Source organism: Mytilus edulis, chromosome 7 (assembly GCF_963676685.1).
Source record: "Mytilus edulis chromosome 7, xbMytEdul2.2, whole genome shotgun sequence".
Taxonomy (NCBI): Eukaryota; Metazoa; Mollusca; class Bivalvia; order Mytilida; family Mytilidae; genus Mytilus; species Mytilus edulis.
Genome location: NC_092350.1, coordinates 8,327,406 through 8,353,562, shown reverse-complemented (window position 1 = coordinate 8,353,562; position 26,157 = coordinate 8,327,406). Strand labels below are relative to the sequence as shown.

At 31.9% G+C, this 26,157-nt stretch overlaps 2 protein-coding genes across 2 annotated transcripts; both read left to right on the top strand.

The window, feature by feature from the left end:
- Positions 1 to 485: 485 nt before the first annotated feature.
- LOC139482760 (glutamate receptor ionotropic, kainate glr-3-like) lies at positions 486 to 10,507 on the top strand. The gene is made up of 7 exons (XM_071266828.1): positions 486 to 665; positions 1,249 to 1,340; positions 2,208 to 2,298; positions 2,687 to 2,996; positions 3,935 to 4,152; positions 5,223 to 5,488; positions 10,195 to 10,507. The coding sequence occupies exons 1-7, from the start codon at positions 513 to 515 to the stop codon at positions 10,433 to 10,435; spliced, it is 1,371 nt and encodes a 456-aa protein (XP_071122929.1). The 5' UTR covers positions 486 to 512; the 3' UTR covers positions 10,436 to 10,507.
- Positions 10,508 to 16,355: 5,848 nt separating this feature from the next.
- Positions 16,356 to 24,809, top strand: LOC139529854 (uncharacterized). The gene is made up of 6 exons (XM_071325793.1): positions 16,356 to 16,517; positions 20,758 to 20,807; positions 21,657 to 21,765; positions 22,366 to 22,421; positions 23,261 to 23,350; positions 24,128 to 24,809. The coding sequence occupies exons 1-6, from the start codon at positions 16,435 to 16,437 to the stop codon at positions 24,778 to 24,780; spliced, it is 1,041 nt and encodes a 346-aa protein (XP_071181894.1). The 5' UTR covers positions 16,356 to 16,434; the 3' UTR covers positions 24,781 to 24,809.
- The last annotated feature ends 1,348 nt before the right edge of the window (positions 24,810 to 26,157 follow it).

Here is a 26,157-nt window from a genome sequence, read left to right as displayed (position 1 = left end):
AGTATGTTGAGGCACAGTTACGAGTCCAGCACATATCAAAATGGATAATATTCAGTGATTCAAATTTCAGTCAAGACGACCTGAGTTCTTTTAACCTTGATAACATTGTGTTTCTCAATCTCATGTCAGAAAAACAGAAACATAAGGTAAATACAATGCGCTAATTTACAAAAACACATGCTACTAATTAGATGTTATGATCTTTTATTTCGATTGCAGCTTTTTAAACATTGTTCAACACATGCTGAGAGTAATATATATGTATTTATTTATGTGGAATGCCATAATTTGAAACATTTCACATGTTTTAATGAGCAAGATTCCAAATATTGAAGTATTTCTTTGATAAAGAAAGACAATAGTATGTGCATCATTTATCTAAAATTCGACCTCTTCATTATTTATTACTTCTCCATAAATTTTGTTTGCTTTAATATTTCAATGTTTTTTTTTCTTTCTGAAATGCTGTATTATTTTTAAAGGTAGCATGCTGTGAACGCAACCTCCCTTATATGTTACAAACTTTAATGTGGACAAAGACTGGTCGACAGTTGTCGAACATGGGCGTCGTAAACAAAAATGGAGATGTAACTATATATGGACAGTTTTTTCCAAACACTAAAAATGGATTCAATGGACGAATGTTACGTGTTACTACTCTTGAGGTAATTCCAAAAGACTATTGTAGATATATATAGAAATAAGTGGTATGAGTGTGTTATGTGAAATATCAAACTGATGCATTAGAATTATAATTTAGACTTCGGTGATGATAAAATATAACTATGGTCGCTTCAAACATTTTGCATTTTTACACAACTTATTTTGTCTATAAGTGAAAAGCAGATAGTTAATGTTTAAAGTACATTCTGATTCAGTCAGTAATATGCCTTATTGATATGTAAAATGGTAAGTTGTTAAGATAGTATGATGAAAGTAACCACGAAACGACTTGTGTTAAACCATCATGCATATGAAGGACAGCACTATGTAAATTCGGCCACAGACTATGTTTTTACAAATGACAAACTAGTTCATTGTGTTAAGACACATGCTTAAAGCTTAGTATAAAGCTTTAAACTAGTATAAGCGAACCCTTTAGCGCCAATGTCATCAGCTAAATGTAACTTCAATAACGAGCGGTAGTAGTATTCTAATATGGAGTATGTCTTATTTCAATAACTTTTCTGTATTGAGACGTAAAAAGTGTACAATTAGAAAATAATAGTATTTTTAAAAAACTTTTAGTGGGGTGCAATGACAATTATTCAAGAGGATGGACATTACACTGGATTGTGTTTTGACATACTAAACGAGATAGCAAGACGGCTTAATTTTACGTAAGTACTAAATTATAATCCTGGTACCTTTGATAACTAATTACCATGTTATATTTATTCAATTTTCAATAATGAAATATGTTCTTCGTCTTCTTTCATCGTTACTTCTTCATTAAGAGAAGATTCAAAACCAATTTTCAAAGTTGAACCAACAAGCAGCATGTTAATTTAATTGTGTCTTAATTGTATCACAAAGCCATGTTCAAAACAATTCATATTTAATCAAATATACAAAGTTTGCTCGGTTTTGTATATCAACAGAAATTTTTATTCAAAACTGGATATCAAACTTTAGGGTTTGAACTATAAAGCATTTAACTCATGTATTCAAGTTCACCTTGCGGTTAAATTTGTTTATGTGTTTGTCTTCAATCACTAACGTATGTTAACAAAAGGCACTATAAAAATATCCTATCCATGCACTTATAACCGTTGGTTTTCCCGTTTGAATGGTTTTACACTAGTAATTTTGGGGCCCTTTATAGCTTGTTGTTCGGTGTGAGCTAAGGCTCCGTGTTGAAGGCCGTACTTTAACCTATAATGGTTTACTTTTTAAATTGTTATTTGTATGGAGAGTTGTCTCATTGGCACTCACACCACATCTTCCTATATCTACTTATAGTTCGAATTGTTCTACATTGTCATTTCGGGCCTTTTATAGCTGTCTATGCGGTATGGGCTTTGCTCATTGCCAAAGGCCGTACGATGACCTATAATTGTTAATGTGTGTGTCGTCTTGGTCTCTTTTGAAGAGTTATCTCATTGACAATCATACCATATCTTCGTTTTTATACTTATAACTATACGAGAAAGCAGACATGAAAATATGTGTCGTAATCCTGACAGTAAAAGTTTTTGTTTCACTAGATATACAGTTATAATACCCCCTGATGGTGCATTTGGTGCTGAACTGTCAAACGGAACTTGGACCGGAATGGTTGGCATGATTCAAAGTGAGGTTTGTCAATTATCTACAGTATTCAAAAAATGTTTACTTAACTTTTCCTTATCCAAATAAAATTTAACTTACAAAGTAAAGGTTTGCCAATTACTGATTGGTATGATTATTGTTGAAAGGTCTAGAACGGACTTTGACGTTGTATAAATCCTTCTTTTGTCCTTTAAATATACATTGTCCAACTAGCAAATATACCGCATTTCCTTATTTCTATATTACATTTCTTCGTAACATTAGACTTACTTAAAAAAATAAGTATCACAAATATGTATTTTACTATCAGATTATATCATATAGTTTTAACTTGTGGTTATCGCCAAGATCATGTGGTAAATGTTTTGTTTATAACCATCATAGTGGACATATATAATCAACATTTTATTTTCAGCAAGCTGATCTAGTGGTTTCCTCACTATCAATCAATTCTGATCGAGAGAAGGTTATTGATTTTACTTATCCATTTCTTTTTGACCATGTGACAGTAGTATATGCCAAGCCAGGGGAGCGCAAATGGCAGACACTTATAAAACCGTTTGAGACCAGTGTAATAGTTATGATTGGAGTGTCACTTATAGCTATATCATTTATATACGGTCTACAAGAAAGATGGAACCCCATAAACCATACAATATCAAAACGACAATCTCCAAGCTTGTACTATTCTTTCTGGTACATGTATGGAGCTCTCTTATCACAAGGTAAGGCAGAAATATTTTCTTTGATAATGAAATAATATCAATTTCTACCTTTGATGTTGAGTGACAAGCTGAAGAGCCAAAGTTAAACGTGCTACTGCACCAAGTAACAAAACACATGAAGCGAATTAATTGAACTGAAGCCCTTGATTCTTCTTCGAACTTACCATTATTTTTTTTATTTTTTAAATCAATCTGATATGCTGAGAAATATTATATATATAAATTTAATAATTTTTGTTTTGGCACTCAGGTTGGTAATATCGCTGTTACCAATGGTACTTCAAAGCAAATTGTCGCGATACAACTGAATAAGAAACTTATTTTGTCGTTGTCGTTTGTTTATGTGTTACATATTTGTTTTTCGTTCATTTTTTTTAACATAAATAAGGCCGTTAGTCTTCTCGTTTGAATTGTATTTTACATTGTCTTATCGGGGCCTTTTATAGCTGACTATGCGGTATGGGCTTTGCTCATTGTTGAATGCTGTACGGTGACCTATAATTATTACTGTTTGTGTCATTTTGGTCTTTTGTGGATAGTTGTCTCATTGGCAATCATACCACATCTACTTTTTTATATATTATAGATAAGACGTTTGTGTACACTTATTTTGAAAGGTCAACATATGAGATAAAATTTATAAAAACGGTCCGTTTATACAAGTAAAAACACCACACTTTTACTGGTGCAAATTATTCCTTTCATATTGAATTATTTCTGTTTCAGTACTCTCATTGATCCTTATATATGTATAGTTCAAAATAAAATCTGTAATCAACTAATATATATTTGCATAAAGCTTTTTTCATATACATGCGTTTTGAAATAATTGTAAAAAAGACATTGTGTTCAAGGCGCTATATATTTAATAACATTAACGGAACCACTTTTATTGTACAAGATGCATAGGATATTCTTTCACTGTACTTTTTGACTAGGTGGAGAACCTTTGCCGGTATCTCTTGCTGGAAGGACTCTTGTTAGTGGTTGGTGGATATTTTGTATTGTTTCCATAGCTGTATATAGTGGAAATCTTACTGCATCATTAGCAGTACATAAAACCAAACTTCCTTTTACCTCGCTAGAGGAAATGGTTGAGCAAAAAGAGTTTAAATGGGGAACCTTAGGCAGTAGTGCTTTTCAGACAGTTTTCAAGGTTAGTTAAAGATAACCAAATCTTTTGCAATACGCAATCCGTATTTTTTTTTTGGAATAGTATGTAAGTTAATAAGCTGGTTTATAATTCAAACATATTTATTGATAGTGGATTTGGAAACAAGTTATTGCAACTTATATTAATCCTTTCCACTTTGCGGGTGCGAGTGCTACCTTGTAGCGGCATTAGCCTACCTTTTTTTCGAAATCTGCAAGGGTGTCTTTGACGTGCAAGAGATATGGCTCTCTCTTAACATGGGTCAGCCATTTATCGCCCCTTCCGATGGACTGTCATCGTTTCCCAAGACCATACTCGCAAATGGTGTCGAGTGAGAGCCGACAATTTAGTCCCTGGAATTTTGAATTGGTTTACTGTCAATATAAAATTTGGTAAACGATGATCAAAGAATATTTCAATCTTTTATACTGGATCTCTAACCTTCACAAAGATCTTCATAAAGAACAATTACAAATGTATATATAGTCTTATATAGTTTCTACTACGTCTTTTTGAATATCGAACCATATTCCGTCTACAGTACAATATATAAAAAAAAATCTATGGCACAAATACTTAATCAGCATCATAATAATTTGCAGTAAAAAAAAATAACTTTGTTTTTTATTGGGCTTTTCACTTTTATTCCCATGTTCCATACAAAGATCAAATACATCGTCTCCTGATGTATATATTTCCTACAAAAAGAAAAATCTAAGATTCAAAATCTTGTTTTACATCTTGAAAAATTTAACTCTGTGAAGAATCGCTAGGATTCCGAAAACATATTCTCCGAAGTTGATATATTCATTTTCCTGGATGGTTGGATCGACAACACAGTTGTTGAGTTTGAACGATTAATATTTCAACCGAAATTTGTTATTCCCATTGGTACTACGTGTGCCGTTGAACTGACAAACGTTCCTACGATTCGTTCGAAGTAGAAATAACATAAACCATTCTCTACTACAAAAAAAAATTATTTTCACCAAATAACCCATGTATCAGCAAATGCTGCCTCGAAAGTTTATGACAAACATCTTATTACATTTAACATTACTCTTGTTTTACAGGAATCTACAGTTCCTACATATGCTGCCATATGGAATGGCATTGTAGAATTCAACAAAAGCGATCCTAGTGTTCTGTCTAAGTCAGGCGAAGAACATCTGCAAAAGTTATACAACGGAAACTATGCCTTTATCATGGCTAAGCAGTACATCGACTTTGAAACAGCAGGTCATTGTAATCTTGTACTTTTGAACGAACATATGGCTCGTAACGAAGTTGCTTTTGCGTTGGCAAACAATTCCCCATTCGTCAGGATATTGTCTAATGCGTAAGTATTTACATATGCAATGTGAAACGATTTACTTTACAAATTGTGATGGAGAGTTGTCTCATTGGCACTCATACCACATCTTCTTATATCTAGCTTTTTATATCTGTTTGTTTTGTTCATGCATCGTTATCAATATAATGAAATTTTATGCGACCTTCACACAAGAGAGATGTTTAGTCCACCATTTTCTACTGAGGAAAATGCCTGTACCTAGTCGGGAATATGACAGATGTTGTTCATTCGTTTGATGTGTTTGAGCTTTTGATTTTGTCATTTGATTAGGAACTTACAATTTTGATTTTTTCTCAGAGTTCAGTATGTTTGTGACTTTACTGTCTCGTTTTGCAGAAGGCACCAGCATGTATGCATCATAAATGTGTCTTTATAATCCACATTTAATAGTGTGACATGTAAAAGTTAAAAACACAGTACTTTAATTCAACTGTGGAAACATTGCATTATTTAATAAAATCAATATACCTAATCGCTTTGATGCATCGGTCCAACATAGTTTTTATCTTGTTTTCTTATCTTTAAACATGCATTGCAATATACTTTTTTTTCAACCGTTAGTAACATTTATGACGAACAGAACACCTTGCTCTTACAATTATCATTTTATTTTTTATAAATGAAATTTTGTTGTTTATTTAAAAAATAAGTCCGCATAAATTTGCACCACTGTTGCAATTGGTAAATTTAGCGGTGCTAAAAAATATTTAAAAAAAGGTCGTATAATTATAGCTAATAGTAATACGTCTACTGGTACTAGTATCCTTATGAAAATAAGAAGATGTGGTAAGTAAGAATGTGACAGCTCTCCATCAAAGTCTCCATGTGTACAACACTGAGCCTTGGGTCGCAACGAACAGAAAGGTATAAAGGATCCTAAAATGACTAGTGTAATAATTTAAACAGGAAAACTAACGGTATAATCCATATAAAAATGAGAAACGATAACCACGTATGAACAACATTAACAAGAGACAACCACTGAACAACCGGCAGGCATGGGGCGAATAACATTACAATGTAATGCATTAAATTACACAATACATTTTTATTAGGCGAAAAAAAAATATTGTGAAAAACAACATGAAGTTATCAAAGTTTCTAGCAAATGAAATAAATGTTCTGTATAGATAATAAATGCAAGTAAGAAGTAAAAAGTATATTAAAATTCTATTACATTTTAACATCATAAGGGTTTCAATGTATACATCCTTTCTAAAAAGAAATTATAGAGATGAAGTTATCATTTATTTTAACTAATGTTAACCATTGTTAGCTTCACTTTTATAAATATATATTTGTTTTATAAATTTCAATCAAACAAATTTACTGACTCAGAATTTATTTCCGAATTAGATAACAAAAAACAGCGTGATGTATGACCAAGTGTAAAACAAACTAATTAGTGTTATATGACAATATAAAAAGAAGATGTGGTACGATTGCCATTGGGACAACTATCCACAAAAGACCAAAATGACACAGACATTAACAACTATAGGTCACCATACGGCCTTCAACAATGAGCAAAGCCCATACCGCATAGTCAGCTATAAAAGGCCCCGATAAGACAATGTAAAACAATTCAAACGAGAAAACTAACGGCCTTATTTATGTTAAAAAAAATTTAACGAAAATCAAATATGTCATAAACAAACGACAACCACTGAATTACAGGCTCCTGAATGTTAATATTCTGTTATTTAATCATGACAAGGTATTCATTGGTGTTTTTACAACATTAAAACACTTTTACTAAATTTAGTCCTGGTATCTATGATGAGTTTATTTTACTGTAATATTTTTCAAATAAAAAAAATAAATTTTCAAATGATTATGTTCTTAATTAATCAAGAAATCTTAAATTCTGCTTTAGCAAATCTCCAACAATCTGTTTAAGATATATAGTATATAGAAAAGTAATTTTATGTAATGCAATGTAATGCATGACATTACACAACATTTTTCTTAAGTAATGCATTAGATTACAATTACATGTAAAGCAAAATGGCTGCACTACACATTACATGCAAAATTACTTGGGAAAATGTAATGCATTGCCATGCATTACAATTACAAATTTGCATAACCCCATGCCTGACAACAGGTTACTCAAGTATTACACAATTATGCACATTGTCCTAGATATATTTTACTATTTTTTTAAAAAGAAACCTACTAACCATGCCATTTATGTTTGCAACAATGTAAATATGTAAAAGAAGGGCGCACAATATGATATTGACTAGTTTTCTACGGTTAGAAATCGACGAAACGTAAACAAAAATTACATAAATAAACAAGTCCACGTGTTCTGTTCTGAGAGTACTCGTAAAAGAGGGACGAAAGATACCAAAGTGACAGTCAATGTAGACTAGTTCAAAGCAAATACCAATATGAATCGATGAATAGATTTTAAATGCATTACCAGCTTTGCTTTAAAGTAAACAGAGAAGAAAAGCTCAACCATTGTATCGCATTTGTAATAATTACAAATTATATCATTCTCCTTTTGAAGTAAAGTCGAATCCGACTGCTAATAGATATAATTTTATCTATATAAACATTCACATAGATATAGGAAGATGTGGTGTGAGTGCCAATGAGACAACTCTCCATACAAATAACAATTTAAAAAGTAAACCATTATAGGTTAAAGTACGGCCTTCAACACGGAGCCTTAGCTCACACCGAACAATAAGCTATAAAGGGCCCCAAAATTACTAGTGTAAAATCATTCAAACGGGAAAACCAACGGTCTAATCTATATAAACAAAACGAGAAACGAGAAACACGTATATATTACATAAACAAACGACAACTACTGTACATCAGATTCCTGACTTAGGACAGGTGCAAACATTTGCAGCGGGATTAAACGTTTTAATGGATCCAAACCTTCTCCCTTTTTCTGAAACAATAGCATAACATCACAACAAAGAAAAACATACGATAAAATATCAATTGGCAGACTTAACTCAATCAAAAAACGTATGATTAAACAATGAACGAATAAATTTTATCTGCGATATCTGAATACAAATGCATAGTTAATTAAATATTAGAGACAAACATTCATGACCAAAAAGCTAACAAACAAATTCAAAAACAGGACATGACTGAGAAATATTTAACCAATCAATGTTCACTTTAGAAAAAAACCGTTCTTTTTTATAATCTTGAAGTTTATACAAATGTTGTAAGAATAAGTGAAAAATTGAAGATATTACAAATAATCAAAGCTGGTGTACAGACAAGATCCATATAAGTAAAAAATAACAAAAAAGCATTATAAACAGTATCAACAGGTCGAATTAAAAAGAAAATACGATTTGAGAGTACTCGCAGTTACTGACAGCTAGTTAAAAGCCAAAACCAATTAATAATAAAAAATCATGCATCAGAGACTAAAATCGACTAAAACACATCACAGGGATTTAGTATTTTAACGTCATTAATAGTCAAAGAAGACATGACTTGTGCAATGCCAAAAATAAATGTATCGACAGGTAGTAGTATAGTGAAGAGCGACTTCTATAGAAATAAAAGTTAACGTGTTTGTGTCTCTATACATCTCGCCTCAAAAGATAATGAAATTTAGTTATGTTTTAATTTGCTAATGACAATATCAATATTAGTGCCAATGTGAACTATATTCAGAGATCTTATTACAATATTGGTACGATAACCCTTACTTATAAGTTTGTTTAAAGGTTCGATGAGTTTACAAGGATCACATAGTGATTTCCTCGCTTTAAGTACAATATTACCATAAAATTTAGGATGTGAAATACCATTTTTAATAAGCTTTCTACAGGTATAGCCAAATTTACTAATCAAATCTTTGTATCTATGAAAGAATTTAGTAAAAGTTTTAAGTAATTTATGATATCGAAATCCCTGACACAATAATTTACCAGTGATGCATTGATTACGTTCGTTAAAATCTATGACATCAGAACACACACGGGCAAACCGAACGAGTTGCGATATATAAACACCGTATGATGGAGCCAAAGGCACATCGCCGTTAAAAAAGGAAAATTAACAATAGGAAATGAAAAATCGTCTCTTTTGTCGTAAATTTTAGTGTGAAGTTTCCCGTTTGAAATTGAAATGTCTAAATCTAGAAAAGGACAACTGCTGCTGTTTATGTTAGATTTAGTTAAAGTAAGTTCGTTTGGGTAAATGTCTGAAGTATATTTAGAGAACTCTGGATTATTCAACGAAAAAATATCATCCAGATAACGGTAGGTATTTTTGAATGTATCAACCAAATGTAACAATGATGGGTCTTTACTGAGTTTGGTCATAAACTGAGATTCATAGCAATATAGAAATAAATCTGCTATTAAAGGGGCACAGTTGGTGCCCATAGGAATACCTACTACCTGACGATACACTTTATCGCCGAAACGTACATAAATGTTATCAAGCAGAAAGTTTAAAGCTTCAATCATATCCTCACATTTCCAGTAAGTGTATCTAGCATACTTTCCTTTTTCGTTACAGAAAAAGGCCTTAAACGAGTTACAGCAAATAAAATTACAATGAGATGTTTCGAAAGACCATTTTATCAAATACAAAAACTTTTTCTTTATAAGATTGTGTGGAAGTGTAGTGTACATACATGTATCCTACTATGTGAGTTTAATTTTTAATGAACACATGTTTTCGTTTCTCCTTTTTAGGATTCTCTCATTACATGAATATGGGTTGATCAATAAATGGAAAGATTACAGATGGCCTCAGAAGTTTTGTGATGATCAGAAAAAAACTTCTGTAGACAATATATCAGTAGAAGATATACAGAGCGCTTTCTATCTGATAGGGATCGGCATTTGTCTTTCTTGTATATCTCTGTTATGTGAACAAATTATACGTTTCAAATCAAAAGAACAAAGAAACAAACCAAATACAATCTGTAAATAACAAATTAAGGATGAATTTGTCACATGTAATAACATGCACTTATCTATGAAGATGTGTTAGGATCGAAAATAATAAAACTATCAAGCGTTTGATGCTCATTTTAAGAATTTGGTTTAAAAACCTTCAATCGTTTCAAACTTTCTTAGATAAATATATGAAACATTTTAAGTACACGGCAAACTGACAAACTGCAACAACAGTAAAAGTATACAATCAAGGATTATACAACAATGTTCTTCGCATAACATAGACAACTAAAAGCTAAGTAACTGAAGAACGATTTGCAGATATGGCTCAAAATATTACACCGTTCGTGTTGCGAAATGTACATACCTTCATGTTGTGTAGTTGTTTTCGTTGAATGAAGTGCTTCATAAGTGTTCTCATTTCTCGTTTTGTAAATCAGACTGTTGGTTTTCCTGTTTGAGTGGTTTTCTACTTGTTTTTTTCTGGGGCCCTGTGAGCAACGGATTCTTGTTGAAGGCCGTGTTTTGACCTATAACAGTGTACTGTTACAATTATAACTTTGATTGACAGTTAAATATCTCATTGCCACTTATACCTCATCTTCTTACTTATTAATATTATTGTTAAATACTTTAAGGGCATTAAATCTGTCGATATTTTTATTTTGGCATTGCCACGTGTTTTCTTTGACAGTTAAGGATTTGACAATTTACCGGATTACAATTTTGTAATCACATAAGCAACACGACGGGTGCCTCATGTGGAGCAGGATCTGCTTACCCTTCCGGAGCACCTGAGACCACTCCTAGTTTTTGGTGAGGTTCGTGTGTTGTTTATTCTTTAGTTTTCTATGTTGTGTCATGTTTACTATTGTTTTTCTGTTTGTCTTTTTCATTTTTAGCTATGGCGTTGTCAGTTTGTTTTAGATTTATGAGTTTGACTGCCCTCTTTTAAGGACGTTTTTACACTAATATCCTTTGGATTCTGGATTTGACCAATTGATATTGTTTTGTAACTTGTTATTGGCTTTGAACTAGCTGTTAGCATTCACATATGTGAACTTTGTGTATCTTTTGTTGTTATGGATGAATAAAAACCCTGCCACGTATGGTCTATGTTATTCTTAGATGTGTTTGTGCTTTGTATCGATCTGTTCAGTTAAGCAGAGTTTGATCGTTTGGTCTTTTGTTGTGCTGTAACACTACTTTCACAGGTTAGAAGCATGATTGAGCCCACAAAAGCAAGTTTTATCTCGCCCCATCGTTAAGTGTTCATCCCAAGTGAAAGAGCTTGTGATTAAGTTTGAATCAGAGCAACAAACTTCCTTTCTAATACCGGTACTGAAATATGTTTTTAGATATACAGAAATGTCTTCAGTTCAATACTTCAAAATGCGTCCATCTAGTTTGTATAGCGGGTTTTTTTTAAGTTTTTTTTTTATTTACTTTATTCCACTTGACTCTATATAGAAGGAAGATTAAGTAGTTTTTGCTTCACACATGAAATTACTTTATTGTAAGTAGGTTTAAGTTTAAGCTGAAACACCAAACTGCCTTTTATGGTAAATCATAATTAAAAGTGACAACTGACATAGACTTCATATACTGGAGTGTGCTCTTACGTTGAATCTACTACAACAAAGTTATGATGAGGAAAAATGATTAAAAATGACACTCCTAAGTTTTACAGACACCATCAAGAATGTGTTGATCTTTACGCTATGTCTAAATTAACTAACGACATTTTTACAATGTCTTAGGTTGTGTTGTTTACTATCTACGTCGTCTATCTGCAATGTACCGAACGTAACTTATTAACAAATATGACGGTTTTATCTACCGTGAATTCGCATTGCTATACGACGTTTATCGGTATGTATACACCCAACAATTATGAATTTATTTCTGGATATTGTGTTATATCTGATTGTTTTTCGGGACATTTCACATATGTCTTAGTTGTTAATATAGTGTATTGTGAAAATAATTGTTACTTTTTGGACCTCGCTCCATATGATTGATTTTGTATACGTCACGAACCTACATCCCTGTTTGTGGTGTCGTTTGATGTCGTAAATGAGTGATGTCTATTGATATTTTGCTGGTCACGTGTTGTAAAGTTCTATTCTATTTATTTTCTTATTTATGCATTTCTCTGGCTTGATTGTACTATATTCCCGTGACGAAATTGTCATTTTAGCAATATTTTTTAACATTGGCATACATATAAGTGGGATGCTTGGCTAACCATAAAACCAGTTTCAACCCACCATTTTCGTCTTAAAATGTTCTGGACCAAGTCCGGATGATGGAACTTGTTATTAAATAGTCCGTTCTAAGTATGTTTGCGTAAGTTCAGTGTTTCTGTTGTTCCGTTGTTTTCCTTTAATACATTTCTAAATCTAAATCATACATTAATGCTAAGACCCCCGCACAAAACCCCGGGTTTAAGATGTTCTTGTCTCCAGACAATTTTCATTATGCTCTTGTTGTTAACAACTCTTCACTACTTTCTGATATTTGAAGTAATTTACCTCGGTTATCACCGAAGAGATAATAAAAGTCGCAATGCTTATTTTGTGCAGTATTTTAAGCACAAATAACGTTATGAATATTCATATATCAACCAGAAACCTTAGCCAGCCAACTTTGAAACGTTGAACGTTGAACGTCACAAAAATACATCACTGTGTGTGGTGTTCTGGGAGAAGTCCGTTGTTATTATGCGATCACGTGTTATAATGTCCAATCATATTATTTATTCATACATTTCTCTGTGTTGAGAGTTCTTTCGTTTGTTTGTCCACTAGTTTTGTCACGAAATTGTCACTTGAGCAATATTTTTTAACATTGGCAAACATATAAGAGGGATGTTTGGCTAACCATAAAACCAGGTTCATCACACAATGTTCTTCTAAAAATGTCCTGCACAAAGTCATGATGGTGGAACTTGTTATTAAATCGTCCGTTTCTATGTATGTTGGTGTTAGTTTGTTTTTTGTCCAGTGTTTCTATTATTCCGTTGTTTTCCTTTTATATATTTCTAAATCTAAATCAAACATTGAGCCGACAAAACCCTGAGTTTAAGATTTTTATGTCTCAAGATAATGTCCATTGTATTCTTAAGCTTGTTGTTATGATCACTTCCCTACTTTTTGATATTTGAAGTAATTTTACCTCGGTTATCACTGAAGAGATAATAAAAGTCGCAATGCTTATTTTGTGCAATGCATCATAAGCACAAATAACCTTATGACTATTCATATATCAGCCAGAAATCTTACCCAGCTAATGTTGAAACGTTGAAACAGCCATTAACGGGACACTTCTTAAAACCAAATGTTAAAAACATCTGAAATATAGATAACATTCTTCTGTCAGACACCTATTACATTGAATGCAAAATAATTCACTGTAATCATAACTAACAATAAAGTATTGGAAACTTCCTGTGTATAAAAACGATGCACTTAACCTGAATAAATCAAAAGATTTCCTCTGATATTAGATGTGTTTCACTCGGTTTTAATGTGTAACACGGATTAGTTTTCTCTTTTCCGATGAATGACTTTTGAACAGCGGAATACTACTATTAACATACTGTCTTTATTAAGTACAATTCCACAAATCTTTTATTTTTTTATCGATCAACTTATTGTGGTGGTACTTGTTTTTTTCTATTTCATGCCTAAGTTATCTAGTAATTCTCACGCCGAATGAGTGAGGATAGCAAATACATAATTATAATTAACCAAACAATGAGATGAAACAGTAGATATCCTAATTTCACTGTGGTCACCTACCCAAATTCTACGTTACACTCATACATGATATGTATGAAAAAAATTTGCTTGAAGGCATATCTTCTTGAAAAAAATGACCTCATTTCCTTTCCTTTCAGAAACTTTCCTTGCAATAATAAGGGATCCAGTAGTTTACCTTTGTTCAACTCGTTCAAGGCGAGCGAAGTTTATAAAAAAGAAACACATGAAGGTAACAAGTTAAAACTGAGGGAAACTATAAACTCCAAAAGATTTGAGACCACTGTAATTGCATGCATAGCACCAAAGACATTCAAAATGTACCTCACAATAAGGAATATGATACAATTGGTAAATTTACAGATCACACGACTTTACTGCAAACTATCTGAATCCGCCAAAACATTTTGGTCTTTTGGAATTTGATGATTTACAATGCAGGCATTCTTTCGCTTAGACTATTTATTCGACTACAATTGCAGTTGCAATCGTTTTAAAAACAACAGAAGTAATAATGCTTCTGAAGTTTTCGCAATACATTCACACTGCCACAATGAAAATCTCTACTTCTAATCTATATACTTATAAAAATAGAAATTTAGTACAATTTAATTCCGTAACGCCAGCTTTCATAATTGTATTTGAAAAACCCGCATCTGAACATGATAACCATGCGTACAACTCATCCTTTTACTATATTTTCTATCGAGTACGCTCAATACAAAAAGTTTGAAGATCCACAAAAACTCCTATGCAAGCAAAACAACATTAGGCCAAAACAGTATAGCTATCAAACCTATATTACCCATTGAGATGATTGACATTTGGGAGTATAAAAACTACGGGGAAATAGGGGACAATACATGATAACTATATAAGTATACGTATTGATTCGACAACTACATTGAGTGCGATACGATATTTTTTTTTAGTTCTTTTTGGCATTAAGTGTATACAGCTTTTCAATATGACTGTTTTTATCAGTTTAAGTTAACCTAAGATGGAATCGGTTTTTTTTTCTTTCTTTCCATTTTCGGACATTGAACTATTTATTTGTTCATTTACTTGTACATTCTTGCCTTTCAAGTTGTATGCATTTGAGCGTAGCTGATGAAGTTAAACCTCAAAAGGAGTAGGTCCGGTAAGGGCCGATTTTGGCCTCAAATTTCAGGTTCATCTGACGAAAGATTTTGACCACTTTTTAAACACTTAAGTGTCTATTTTATTTGAATCAATTAGTTTATGTGAAAGATTTTAACTGATTAAGTCATAAAAAACGCACCGATTCAAGCTAAAATATGAAAAATCTACCAAATATGCCGAAAAATGTCCCTTTTCAGATATTTTTTGTCACAAATGAAAGTGGCCGCATCCGTGTTCATCCTCAACCTTTATATATGTTATGTATTATCATAAAATACAACTTACATTTCAATATTAAGGATGAACACGAATGCGGCCAATTTCGTTTTACACGAAAACCGTCTAAAATTTAACTAAAATGCTAGAATTGTGAAGATTTCAGTAATTTAGCATGACTTAATGGTGCTAGTACCCGATACATGTGCATTGTATAGTCAAAAACAGCCCATATTTATGTAGCAGAAGCATTGTACTGTCCAATAATTAACTAAAAGTTTACATTTTAACAATTTTGTAAAACAGCTATATTTTAGGGCCCAAATGGGGTCTTACTGGACCTACTCCTTTAAGCGGGTCATGCCCAATAATATACAATGTTAAACAGTCGAATATACTGCAAACAAAAAAAACACCAACATTTTGTTGGAATCAGTATGATTTTACAATGTATAATTTGTCCATTCTCAAATACGATCATAATTACATAAACATTTCTACATGTACCTGATAACAAATTTTGACATACTTTCCTATTTTATATAGGCATAAAATAAAACATAACTGCTGAGGTATAAGAGCGTATAGTTAGGTCAATCCAAACTTAAATTACTCAATTAGTAAATTACAAAACATACCTACTTTCTGCTATCAATATATAGTAATGTCATTCTGCATAGTTGTGAGCATGACCAGTTGGTTATTAAACATATGAAAATACCACAATATACATCAATGTGCAGGAATGATGTTCAGTTTTCTATATACAGAATTTTAATGTACTTATACACACTTATAGATACTCGGGAAGTTGAAGTTGAGGTAATGGAAAATGATTGTTTAATTGATTCATCTTGTAAATATAAATAATTTCCTGTTTAAAGTACATTTTAGAACATATACATAATAAAGGATGCCATTTTTATTCATGATATGTTTTATATTTGGCTTCGTTGTAAGTTTAGATGGACCTCATATATGTGAAAGTAAGACAAGGTAAGAGATAGAAAATCTACTTGTGATTATATACAGTTATTTCACATTAGAATGGCACCACAAACAGTATAAAATGTAACACTAAGAGCATTATGACGAACAATGGGACAACATCTGAAAGGATACATCAAAGAGAGCGTTAGAAGATACAATGTGTACATAAACAAAAACACAAGTCTACAAAAAAGACAATTTTTTTAGCAATTTCAGCCGACAAACTCAGATGCGCCTGCATTAATTGTTTTTTGTGACTTTTGATCAACCAATTTGAATACATGATGATGAAATGCAGTTCACAGGTTTCTCATTATTATATACAGTGTATAAAAAAAACATGACATCTTTTTACTTTAATTTTATTTGTGCTTATTATGTCAGCAAGGGAAAACAATTCAAGAAAAGAAAAGATTTAAATTGAATAATCTAATTTAAAACCAATACATATACAGCTTTATACTGGCGAAGATGTTAATAAGATTGGATAAAGTAATAGTAACAAAAGAAACAAAAACAATAACCATTAACGGTTCAAATTTCACTGGTCCTGACAATAATGAATCTATAGTAATAATTGAGGCAAAAATAACAGAAAAAAAACTTAACACAAACGAAAAACGTTGTAAAACGTGAAAAAATCATTAAGGACAAATTACAGAAAGGAATATAAGCTAGTCTGCGTATGCATTAGGGGCACATCTCATAACTTGATATGATTCCAAATGCTTTAACCCCATATAATTGGGTTGTAATTTAAGAATTGAAGTGACAAAACTAAATTACCGTAATCTTGATTTGACTTCTCTTCTTGGTGTAACAATTGCAGTATGCTGTAAGGTTAATAGATAAGCGTGCATCGTTGTTCCTTTGGGTTGCATTTCTGTTAATATTGACAATGCAATTTCCCATAGGAACTCCTTTTAAAGCTATATTTGTACCACTTTTACTATTAAGTTTTGAAAAAAATCTTATCCTAGAATTGAAAGTTCTTATGCACTACAATTTGTTCCAAAGGTCAAAATATAGGGCTGTGTGGCATATTTTCAACGTTTATATACCATGAACTTTTCAGAGTTTAAACTAACACTATTCCTACCTCGAATGAAGGGTTACCACAGATTCCAATGTAAACCATATGCACATGTATGTATACTGGTAACATTCCCAAGTTATGTCTCTATGAGATGGAACACATAGAGCATAACTGGAAACCAGTATGTAAACAAAACTAATTTTCTATGAATATTCTAAATCTCCCAAAAAGAGGCGTGGTTTGAGAAACAGCCGTATTTACAAAGTGTAACTTTTAGTTTTAATGTCATCATTTATTTCATTTTCATTGTAAAACGACTTTTTGATATTTTCAATATGATCTCATATCAAATAAACATACCACACGTAAGGCAATGAACTCTCTCATAACTTGATACTCTGAGTGTTGGATCTAGATCTTTTACGGACATGATTTCAAAACCATGGCAATGACACACGAAGAGTTATACTTTGATTTTAAAATTACTCACAATGTGTATCGATAACGTTATGCATTAATTGATGATTTAAAAAATAAAAAGTGTAATCGTTGCTAAGCAAATTTTTTGATTATCAAAACGACTGAATAAAACCAGGCCGGTGTCAGAATCCACAATATTAGACATTTCAATTCATTTATTATATTGTACAATGAATTCGTTTTTGATGTGTTTTGTTATTTGATTTTGCCATGTGATTATGGACTTTCCGAATTGATTTTCCTCTGTGTTCAGTATTTTTGTGATTTTAATTTTTAGTTGAAGAGTGCATACTGTAAAAATATATCTTATATGAATCTGCGCTTAAACATACACATCTACCCAAATAAAAAAAAGTTTGCATAATATATATTAGAAATAAGAAGGTGTGGTATGAGTACCAATCATACTACTCTCCTTCTAGGTCACAACGTGTAAAAAGTAAACAATTGTAGGTCAAAGTAAGGCGTTTGACCCGGAACTAGTCTTTGGATTACACCGAACAGCGAGCTATCAAGGACACAACATGACTAATGTAGCAATTCAAACAGAAAACCAACGGTCTAATCTAGGGTCTAATCTTTATATAAAGAAACTAGAAACGAGGAACACTTATGAACAACGACAACCACTAAACAACAGCATCCTGACTAGTTGCAAACAAAAGAAGCATGTTTTAAACGTTTAAACAGGCGAAAATATTCACCCTAACCCGAACTAATACACTCTTATTAGTAACTGGCATGTCCAATTATAACTGTTCATTTTGATGAATAAATAATAAAAACACAAAAACAAAACGAAAAAATACAAAATGCAAAATAAGCATATACTAGTACATGCTTTTTACATGATAATATACAAATCATTCGACACTGACAGGAAAGAGAAACCAATGTTCGTCATTGCAACTATCCAAATCATGATTACAGGTAACACAAATGTTCCATATTTCAATGCATTGTGAAAGAAACATCAGTGTATTCTGTCCTCAGTTCTCACTTGCCTTTGTCATTTCCCCCTGACTTCCAAGATAAAATGAATGGATACATTATGTTTAACATAATCATTCTTCTTTTTTTCAGGATTTAATTCTCATACACACTTTTCCTGGTCAACACTTATTTAGTTTTTGTACATTGGTTTATGAAATTTGGCATACAGTGTATAGCTATGACTCAGATATCATAAAACTCATCATAGATACCAGGACTAAAATTTGTATATACGCCAGACGCGCGTTTCGTCTACAAAAGACTCATCAGTGACGCGCGAATCATAACAGTCTAATATCATTAGTTTATTTACCGTTGTTCTCAAGGGCAAAATAATTCATGTTGTGACCTTTTTCTTTCATGGTTAAATGATTGTCCAACCCTAAAATCATATATTTTCTTACAGGCTATGTCATTGTTTTTACTGCACAATAGGATTAATTTCTTATGTAAAATCTCGTTATATAATGCATCGTTAATTATCTCAAAAATGGTGTATATCCCGCCCCCCTTGCCTTGATAAGTCGTTTCTACTTCACCATAGATTTTGTAACCATGCAGAAGACACGTTCACATTCACACCCCTACATCATATTAATTCATATTTGCCTGGGTTAGACATTTTATTTCACCCGATGTCTGTATGTTGTACAAGTCACGCCACTTTCATTTCATTAACTGTTTTATTTGAAATATCTTTAAAAACTGTTCAAAGCCATCCCAAATTAGTAAATACAATTACTTATATTCTTGTTTCCATGAAAAGACCTACACATTGAAACAAAGGTCTTCAATTTAAAAAAAAAGTTTGCTATTGCTTAGCAAGATGTGGGTTTTTTTATGCTCGATATAGAATTCGTCCAAAAATAATGATAATCTAGATGTTTATATTATAGTGTACCACCGTATATGGAAGTAAATTCTTAAACAATATGTACGTTCACATACTTAACAAAACATAAAGAACCTATTATTGCACGGTTGCTATGCACTTGTTATGTAGCTAAGTTGTTGATTAGCGTTTAGTGACCTACAATTGAACTAACTTTTCATTTCTAACTAAACATTGTTCTGCATTGCATTGAATTTAATTTGTTCAATAAAATGACTACTAGTAATTGATTTGTAGTTGGATTAATTCAAACATGTTTTCCTGTTGCTAAGCCACACACGCGTTGCTATGCTCAAAACGGAATTAATTAAGAATAAAAAAAAATATGTATATGAAAGAATATTGGGATGAAACACCATATGAAAAGAAAAATCTTCAAAAAACTGCTGAAGTTACATACTGCAGAGGGGGCAAGCATCCATTTTTTAATCGTTGCAATATTTCGGTTGTTAAGGTTGTTTTTAAACATTTAGCTAGTAAACAAAAGCAAAGCGAATTTTCTTTTGTAACTTCGAGTTCTTCTTGGTTAAACAATATTATTTGAAAATATTTGAATTGTACTGATAAAGTATGTGACTATTTTCATTCTTAATCAAAACCGTTGCTAGGCAACTTTCCTTTCACCGGAACACAATAAAACCATTACTTTTTAAAGTGTCTACATTAAGACCATCAATGATATCAATATAAACTTATTTGGAGAGGGGGCCAAAAAATCGTACCTTGTCCTTTGTAATTGTTTTGTAATGGAATATTTGTTTCTGTACAAATACCTTAACATTCAATGGACTTTACCATTAGATTGGTCGTCTAGTGTAAACATATATTTTCTTTTTCATTTTCAGAGGTAAATACTGCTGCTCATACTTTCATGAGAAAAATGGAAAATGCGTTGGTAAGTTCACTACAGTCTTTGGATGGTGTAGACTCCCCATTAACAACATACACCATTACACCATTCTCTATACACTATTAAATCATTCACTCTGTGGCATAACAACATACACGCTACACCTTTGCACCATTCGTCGCGTAGCGGCTATCAATATCTATGTAGCAGTTAGGCTAGCTACGCGGTCAATAGTCATAAATCTACGTAGCCATTTGTAGCCGCTACGATATTAAACACAACCCAGCTATTCGATATTCATCGACAAAGTGTATCCAGTTTGCAGCTGATCACATTCTGACTACGAAAAATTCATTCTGAACAAAGTTAAACTTATTTCTAGTTAACCAAATCTGAATAAGGATAGACTACTATAAAAGATCTAGAGATAACAAAGCAGTAATGATAAATTTTTAATAGTTCGAGGCAATGATATCAAGATATGATTTACAGACATTATCATCACATCAAATCGACGTTTCGTTCATATATATTGTTTTTGCATGCCTTGTTAATGTTCAGTTATGTAATTTCACATGGAAAGTTTTAAATTTATAAAGTAGCTGAATTCAAACACTTTTAAAATGGTCGATAGTATGCTTCTCTTAATCATTCGTTGATAACTTATTAAGAAACTAAGGTCTCAAATCCCTCTTACAAAATCGACTACAGGTTAGATTATGCTATTTTGGTGTGCCCTTCTTTCTTCAATAGCTTCTCATGTATTGAAGAATTTTTATATATCTAGCTGACTGATGTAAGGCTGATACTGGCTTAAGTTCTTCTGATGAAAATTAATAAACAAACTAAACAGAACAATGCTATCTTCAAAACAAAATGTTTATATCTTTTCAGCTTGTGGAATTGGATTTACATCACGATTCGGCAGCCCCTGTTTACCATGTACTGAGAATTCATACGGAAAAAGATGTATTCGTAAATGTAAATGCACCAAAGATGAAAAGTTAGTATAGTTGTTGTGACAAAGGTATGGAGAAACAGAAACAATAACTCATAAAATGCGTTAAACTCAAATTTAATCGCTGCAATAGTTTATTCCATGTACATTGCATGGATGGTTTTGTTTGTTACTGGGTTGATACTCTGGTTTAGAATAGCAGGTGTTTTTAAAACTGTCAAGAATTGATAGTATATAGATATCGGAATTTAAAAGAAAATAACAGATCCGCTTCGGCCATGTTTTTCTTCAGACTTCATCACACAATTATGGGAAAATAACAAAGACTACATAAGATTTCAAAAAAATGCTTTTAAAACAATATTAAATTAAATGGAAACAATGATAGTAAGGGTGAGGTTAAACATCTTTTCGTGGCACTGCATGGATAAAACTAGTGAATTCCGAATATCTGACTAGAGTAGCGAACATTCTTCAATGTAATTTATTTATACAGCGAATAGTAGGGGATATTTTGAACACGCTTTCGGTTTTATAGAAACTATAAAACCAAATCCAATCAAATAATACACAAGTGTTCAAATCTATAGTTATATACGACTAAAACAATACATGACAACAGTTATGCTGTGCATTTGTTTGCAGGTGCGATAATGTCATTGGCTGTGTGCAGAAGCTCCATAGCACTACTCAAAGTATAGGTGGGTAGTATACTGTTATAAAGCGATAGTTTTGTAAACAGATTATAGTGTTTCATAATTGTAGATTAAACAAACATTATACTTATATAATCTCTTTTTGAAAAATTGATATTTTGTTGACGAATGAAAACATTATATATGAGATAAAATCTGATAAGGATGATTCAATTTTATCTATAGTTAGTGGACCTCTCAACGATAAAATGATGCATCCCAGTGCAGTTTTCTGTATTTGAGACGTTAAGAAACCTTAATACATATAAACATTAGCTGGTAAAATGTCAACAACATGAAATTATATAATCCTTTTCACGCTCTCAGTTTAAATAAAGAAATCAAAATGAAAAAGAAAAGCGAAGTCAATGTATTTCGATAACCGATTATATAAATGTCATGTATAATATCTTAAAATTTGAAAAAACAAACTGAACGATTGGTGTAGAAACGTTATTTACTTAATTAAGAAACATATTTTGAGAAAACTATGCTAAAAAGGCATAACAAAAACTTGCTTTGTTATGATATTCATATAAAGAGTGCAACAATGAAATTTTAAGGCTTTTGTTTGGTTCAAAAGAACTAACAAATCAGTGGTCTAGAATTTAAGGGGCGTTATCTTAATAAAAAGATTACTGTCCCACTTACCTGAAGTCGCTGCTTTCTAATAAAGATTCATTTGTCAACCCTTATATACAAATTGTATAAATATGTTTCAAGCAAATTAAAAATACTACGTAAAACACTAAATATAATCTAAAGTACTTCGGTTGTTTTGCACCACTAATTCATTTTTAAAACATTTATACTCTGTGCATTTCTCTTTCACAATTTGTTTGTAGATGAATCATCTGTTAATTTACAATGTTCTTCCGCACAATCGGTTAGGGGTACGACGGAAAAGCAACGTGTAAAAACCGGTGATAGTGATGGTGAGTTTGTAGAGCAATGCAGTCTGCCTTTGTCATCAATCAATTATATAAAAATAAAATGAGGTGGTATGATTGCCCTACAAGAGACCAACATGACATCGAAATTAGCAACTACTGGTCAACATATGGACTCTAATATTGAGCAAAAAGCCATACCATACAGTCAGCTATATCAGCTTCCGAAATGACAAATTAAAAACAAGAAAAAGAATACACTAACAAGCTGATATATATACAAAATCGTAAAACGAATATGATATACACCAGCGAACGACAAGCACTAAATTACAGGTTCTGACTTGAGACTTGGTGGGGTTAAAATAAATTGAAGGGGCTAACCCTCCCCTAACATGGGACAGTGGTGTTTGATTATAACATAAATACACACAATAAAATTCAGTTGATTAGGACTTACCATCGTGATCCAACCATTGATGTGCTTCGTCACAGGATCAGCTCTTTCGCTATGAAAATGACCAAAGATAATAAAAATGCATGTAAATAACAGTGTAGCATTATCTACTTATTCTCACAGATTTATCTTTGTTCGACACAGACCAACTGAATTACACCTTTGTGTCAATACTTTATTTCTGTTGAAAGTCTTAATCTATGTGAAGAAAGAGTTTTCATAAAACACTCTTCCACCAGATACTAAAGGGTATAAATTTGACCAAATAATAAAATGTAGATACATCTTTATAAATGTTTTATTTTTACGTTATTTGCAAAACATTATTTCTTGTTAATTTTTATGTTCATTGAAATTTCTTTCAGAGTTCGACTTATCGAAAGAACAAATACATATTGTATATTCTGCGTCAGTTGCGGGGTTTATCTTACTGCTTTTAATGTGTTATATAGGCCACAAATGTCGGATGAAATCTTCAAAAAAAGAAATACCGAAACAAGAAAACATTTCATTGAATAATTCTAGTTCTTCAGTGCATGAATACTTTGAACCTAACGTTAACCATTATGATATTATCAACGACCATGTGATAATCCATGACGACCAGTCAGCTAATCCCTATTTAGATGTGATTATTAATAGTTCAGAGACTACAAGTGAATCTAATACCTCATCAGATATAAAGATTGCAGATTCAACTGGTTACTTGAATCCTTATCAAACGCTTACTGACAATGATAATTCAACAGTTCACATTTATAATACCAACATAAGCTGTTGCAACAACACAAACGAACCTCCTTATCCAAAGGCCACTAAAAGTTCTGTTCATGCGCACTCTTACCAAAGTCTCGCTCATGGTTGCAACGAAGAAAAGCATGTGTATAACAAATTAAGAAATGTTTACAAAATCCCCCAAAATTGTCGACTTTACAGAAGTGATGTGATTGTTTTTAGTCAACATGAAGACGTGCTAGTAAGAACGGATATTGGCAACATTCGTCGCTATTCGTTTTAATATATATTAAAAAATGTGTAACCTCTCAACAATATTTTCTTTTTTACAATCTTAATCAATTAAAAGCGTACGTAAGGTATAAAATGGAGATGATGTATCACTATTTCATATAATTTGAACAACCTACGTATTAATTGAACCTCATTGTGTGCTTTACTATGAATTTCCTGTCCTTCACACTTGATCAATACCACTCCAGATCAACCATTGTACCCAGGAAGTTCCTTCATTGAGACAACTCAATGACAAAGTTGGCTGGAAAATATATGTGTGAAGTATGAACCGAAGTTCTGGCTACTGAGCTAGTGATACCAGCAGAGGTATCGATCCAGTGGTAGTAGAATATATATAAAGGTTCAGGATAAACACGGATGTGGTCACTTTCAGTATTGACAAAAAACATCTAAAGTGACATTTGTTTGGCATATTTGATAGATTTTTCATATTTAAGTTTGAATCGGAGCGTTTTAATGGGTAAATTAGTAAAATCTTTCACAGAAACTAATTGAATCAACTGAAATAGACACTCAAGTTTTTAAAAGTGTTCAAAATCTTTCGTCAGATGAACCTGAAATTTGAGACCAAAATTGGTCCTCACCGGACCTACTTCTTTCCCAACAAGGAGTGTCTCTTCGGCTTCTTGTTTTTTTCTACTTTTCTTTTATGGATTATTAAATATAATTTCATTATAATAAATTAACTGAATGTACAAACAAAAACGTATCAATGTAACACGTAACAAGTAATACTGTGATCAAAATAGATAGTATAAGACTGGATATGAAGAAAGATATACGGGAAACTTGTATTTGATTGATTGAACATAAAAATAGCATACGCTTTTTGTACATGTTTACTATCAATAAATACATTTGTTTTGAAGTATTACATATGCCTTGATTATTGAAGGTGAGTTTTCTTCTGTTGACAAGACCATCTCTCTACCCTTTTCACTACACTACAATATTGGGGTATCTATAAAGTTTAACATAAATGATTTACAGTATAAGGTTAATTTTTTGGAATGTTGTCAATAACGTAATCGTTGGATTTCTATCACTAACATACATCCAATTTCTATAATTTTATATTTCAATAATTATTTCATGTAAAAAAATCAAAATCACAAAACAATGTAAAATTTTATGTTATATGAACACGTTCATGTACGACAAAAATGATATAATTTTACCATAGATGTTTTTACCTTATAGTTTAGTATAATACTATTGTTGTGATAGTTTAATTATGGAGAAGGATGGGTTCATTCCAATGTATGTTAATGTTTTAAGCATAGTAGGCCATAAACTTACAATCGAAAGTTCATATCATTGACATAGTTCATTTACTTTTAAATCAATCGATCCGTCACATTTC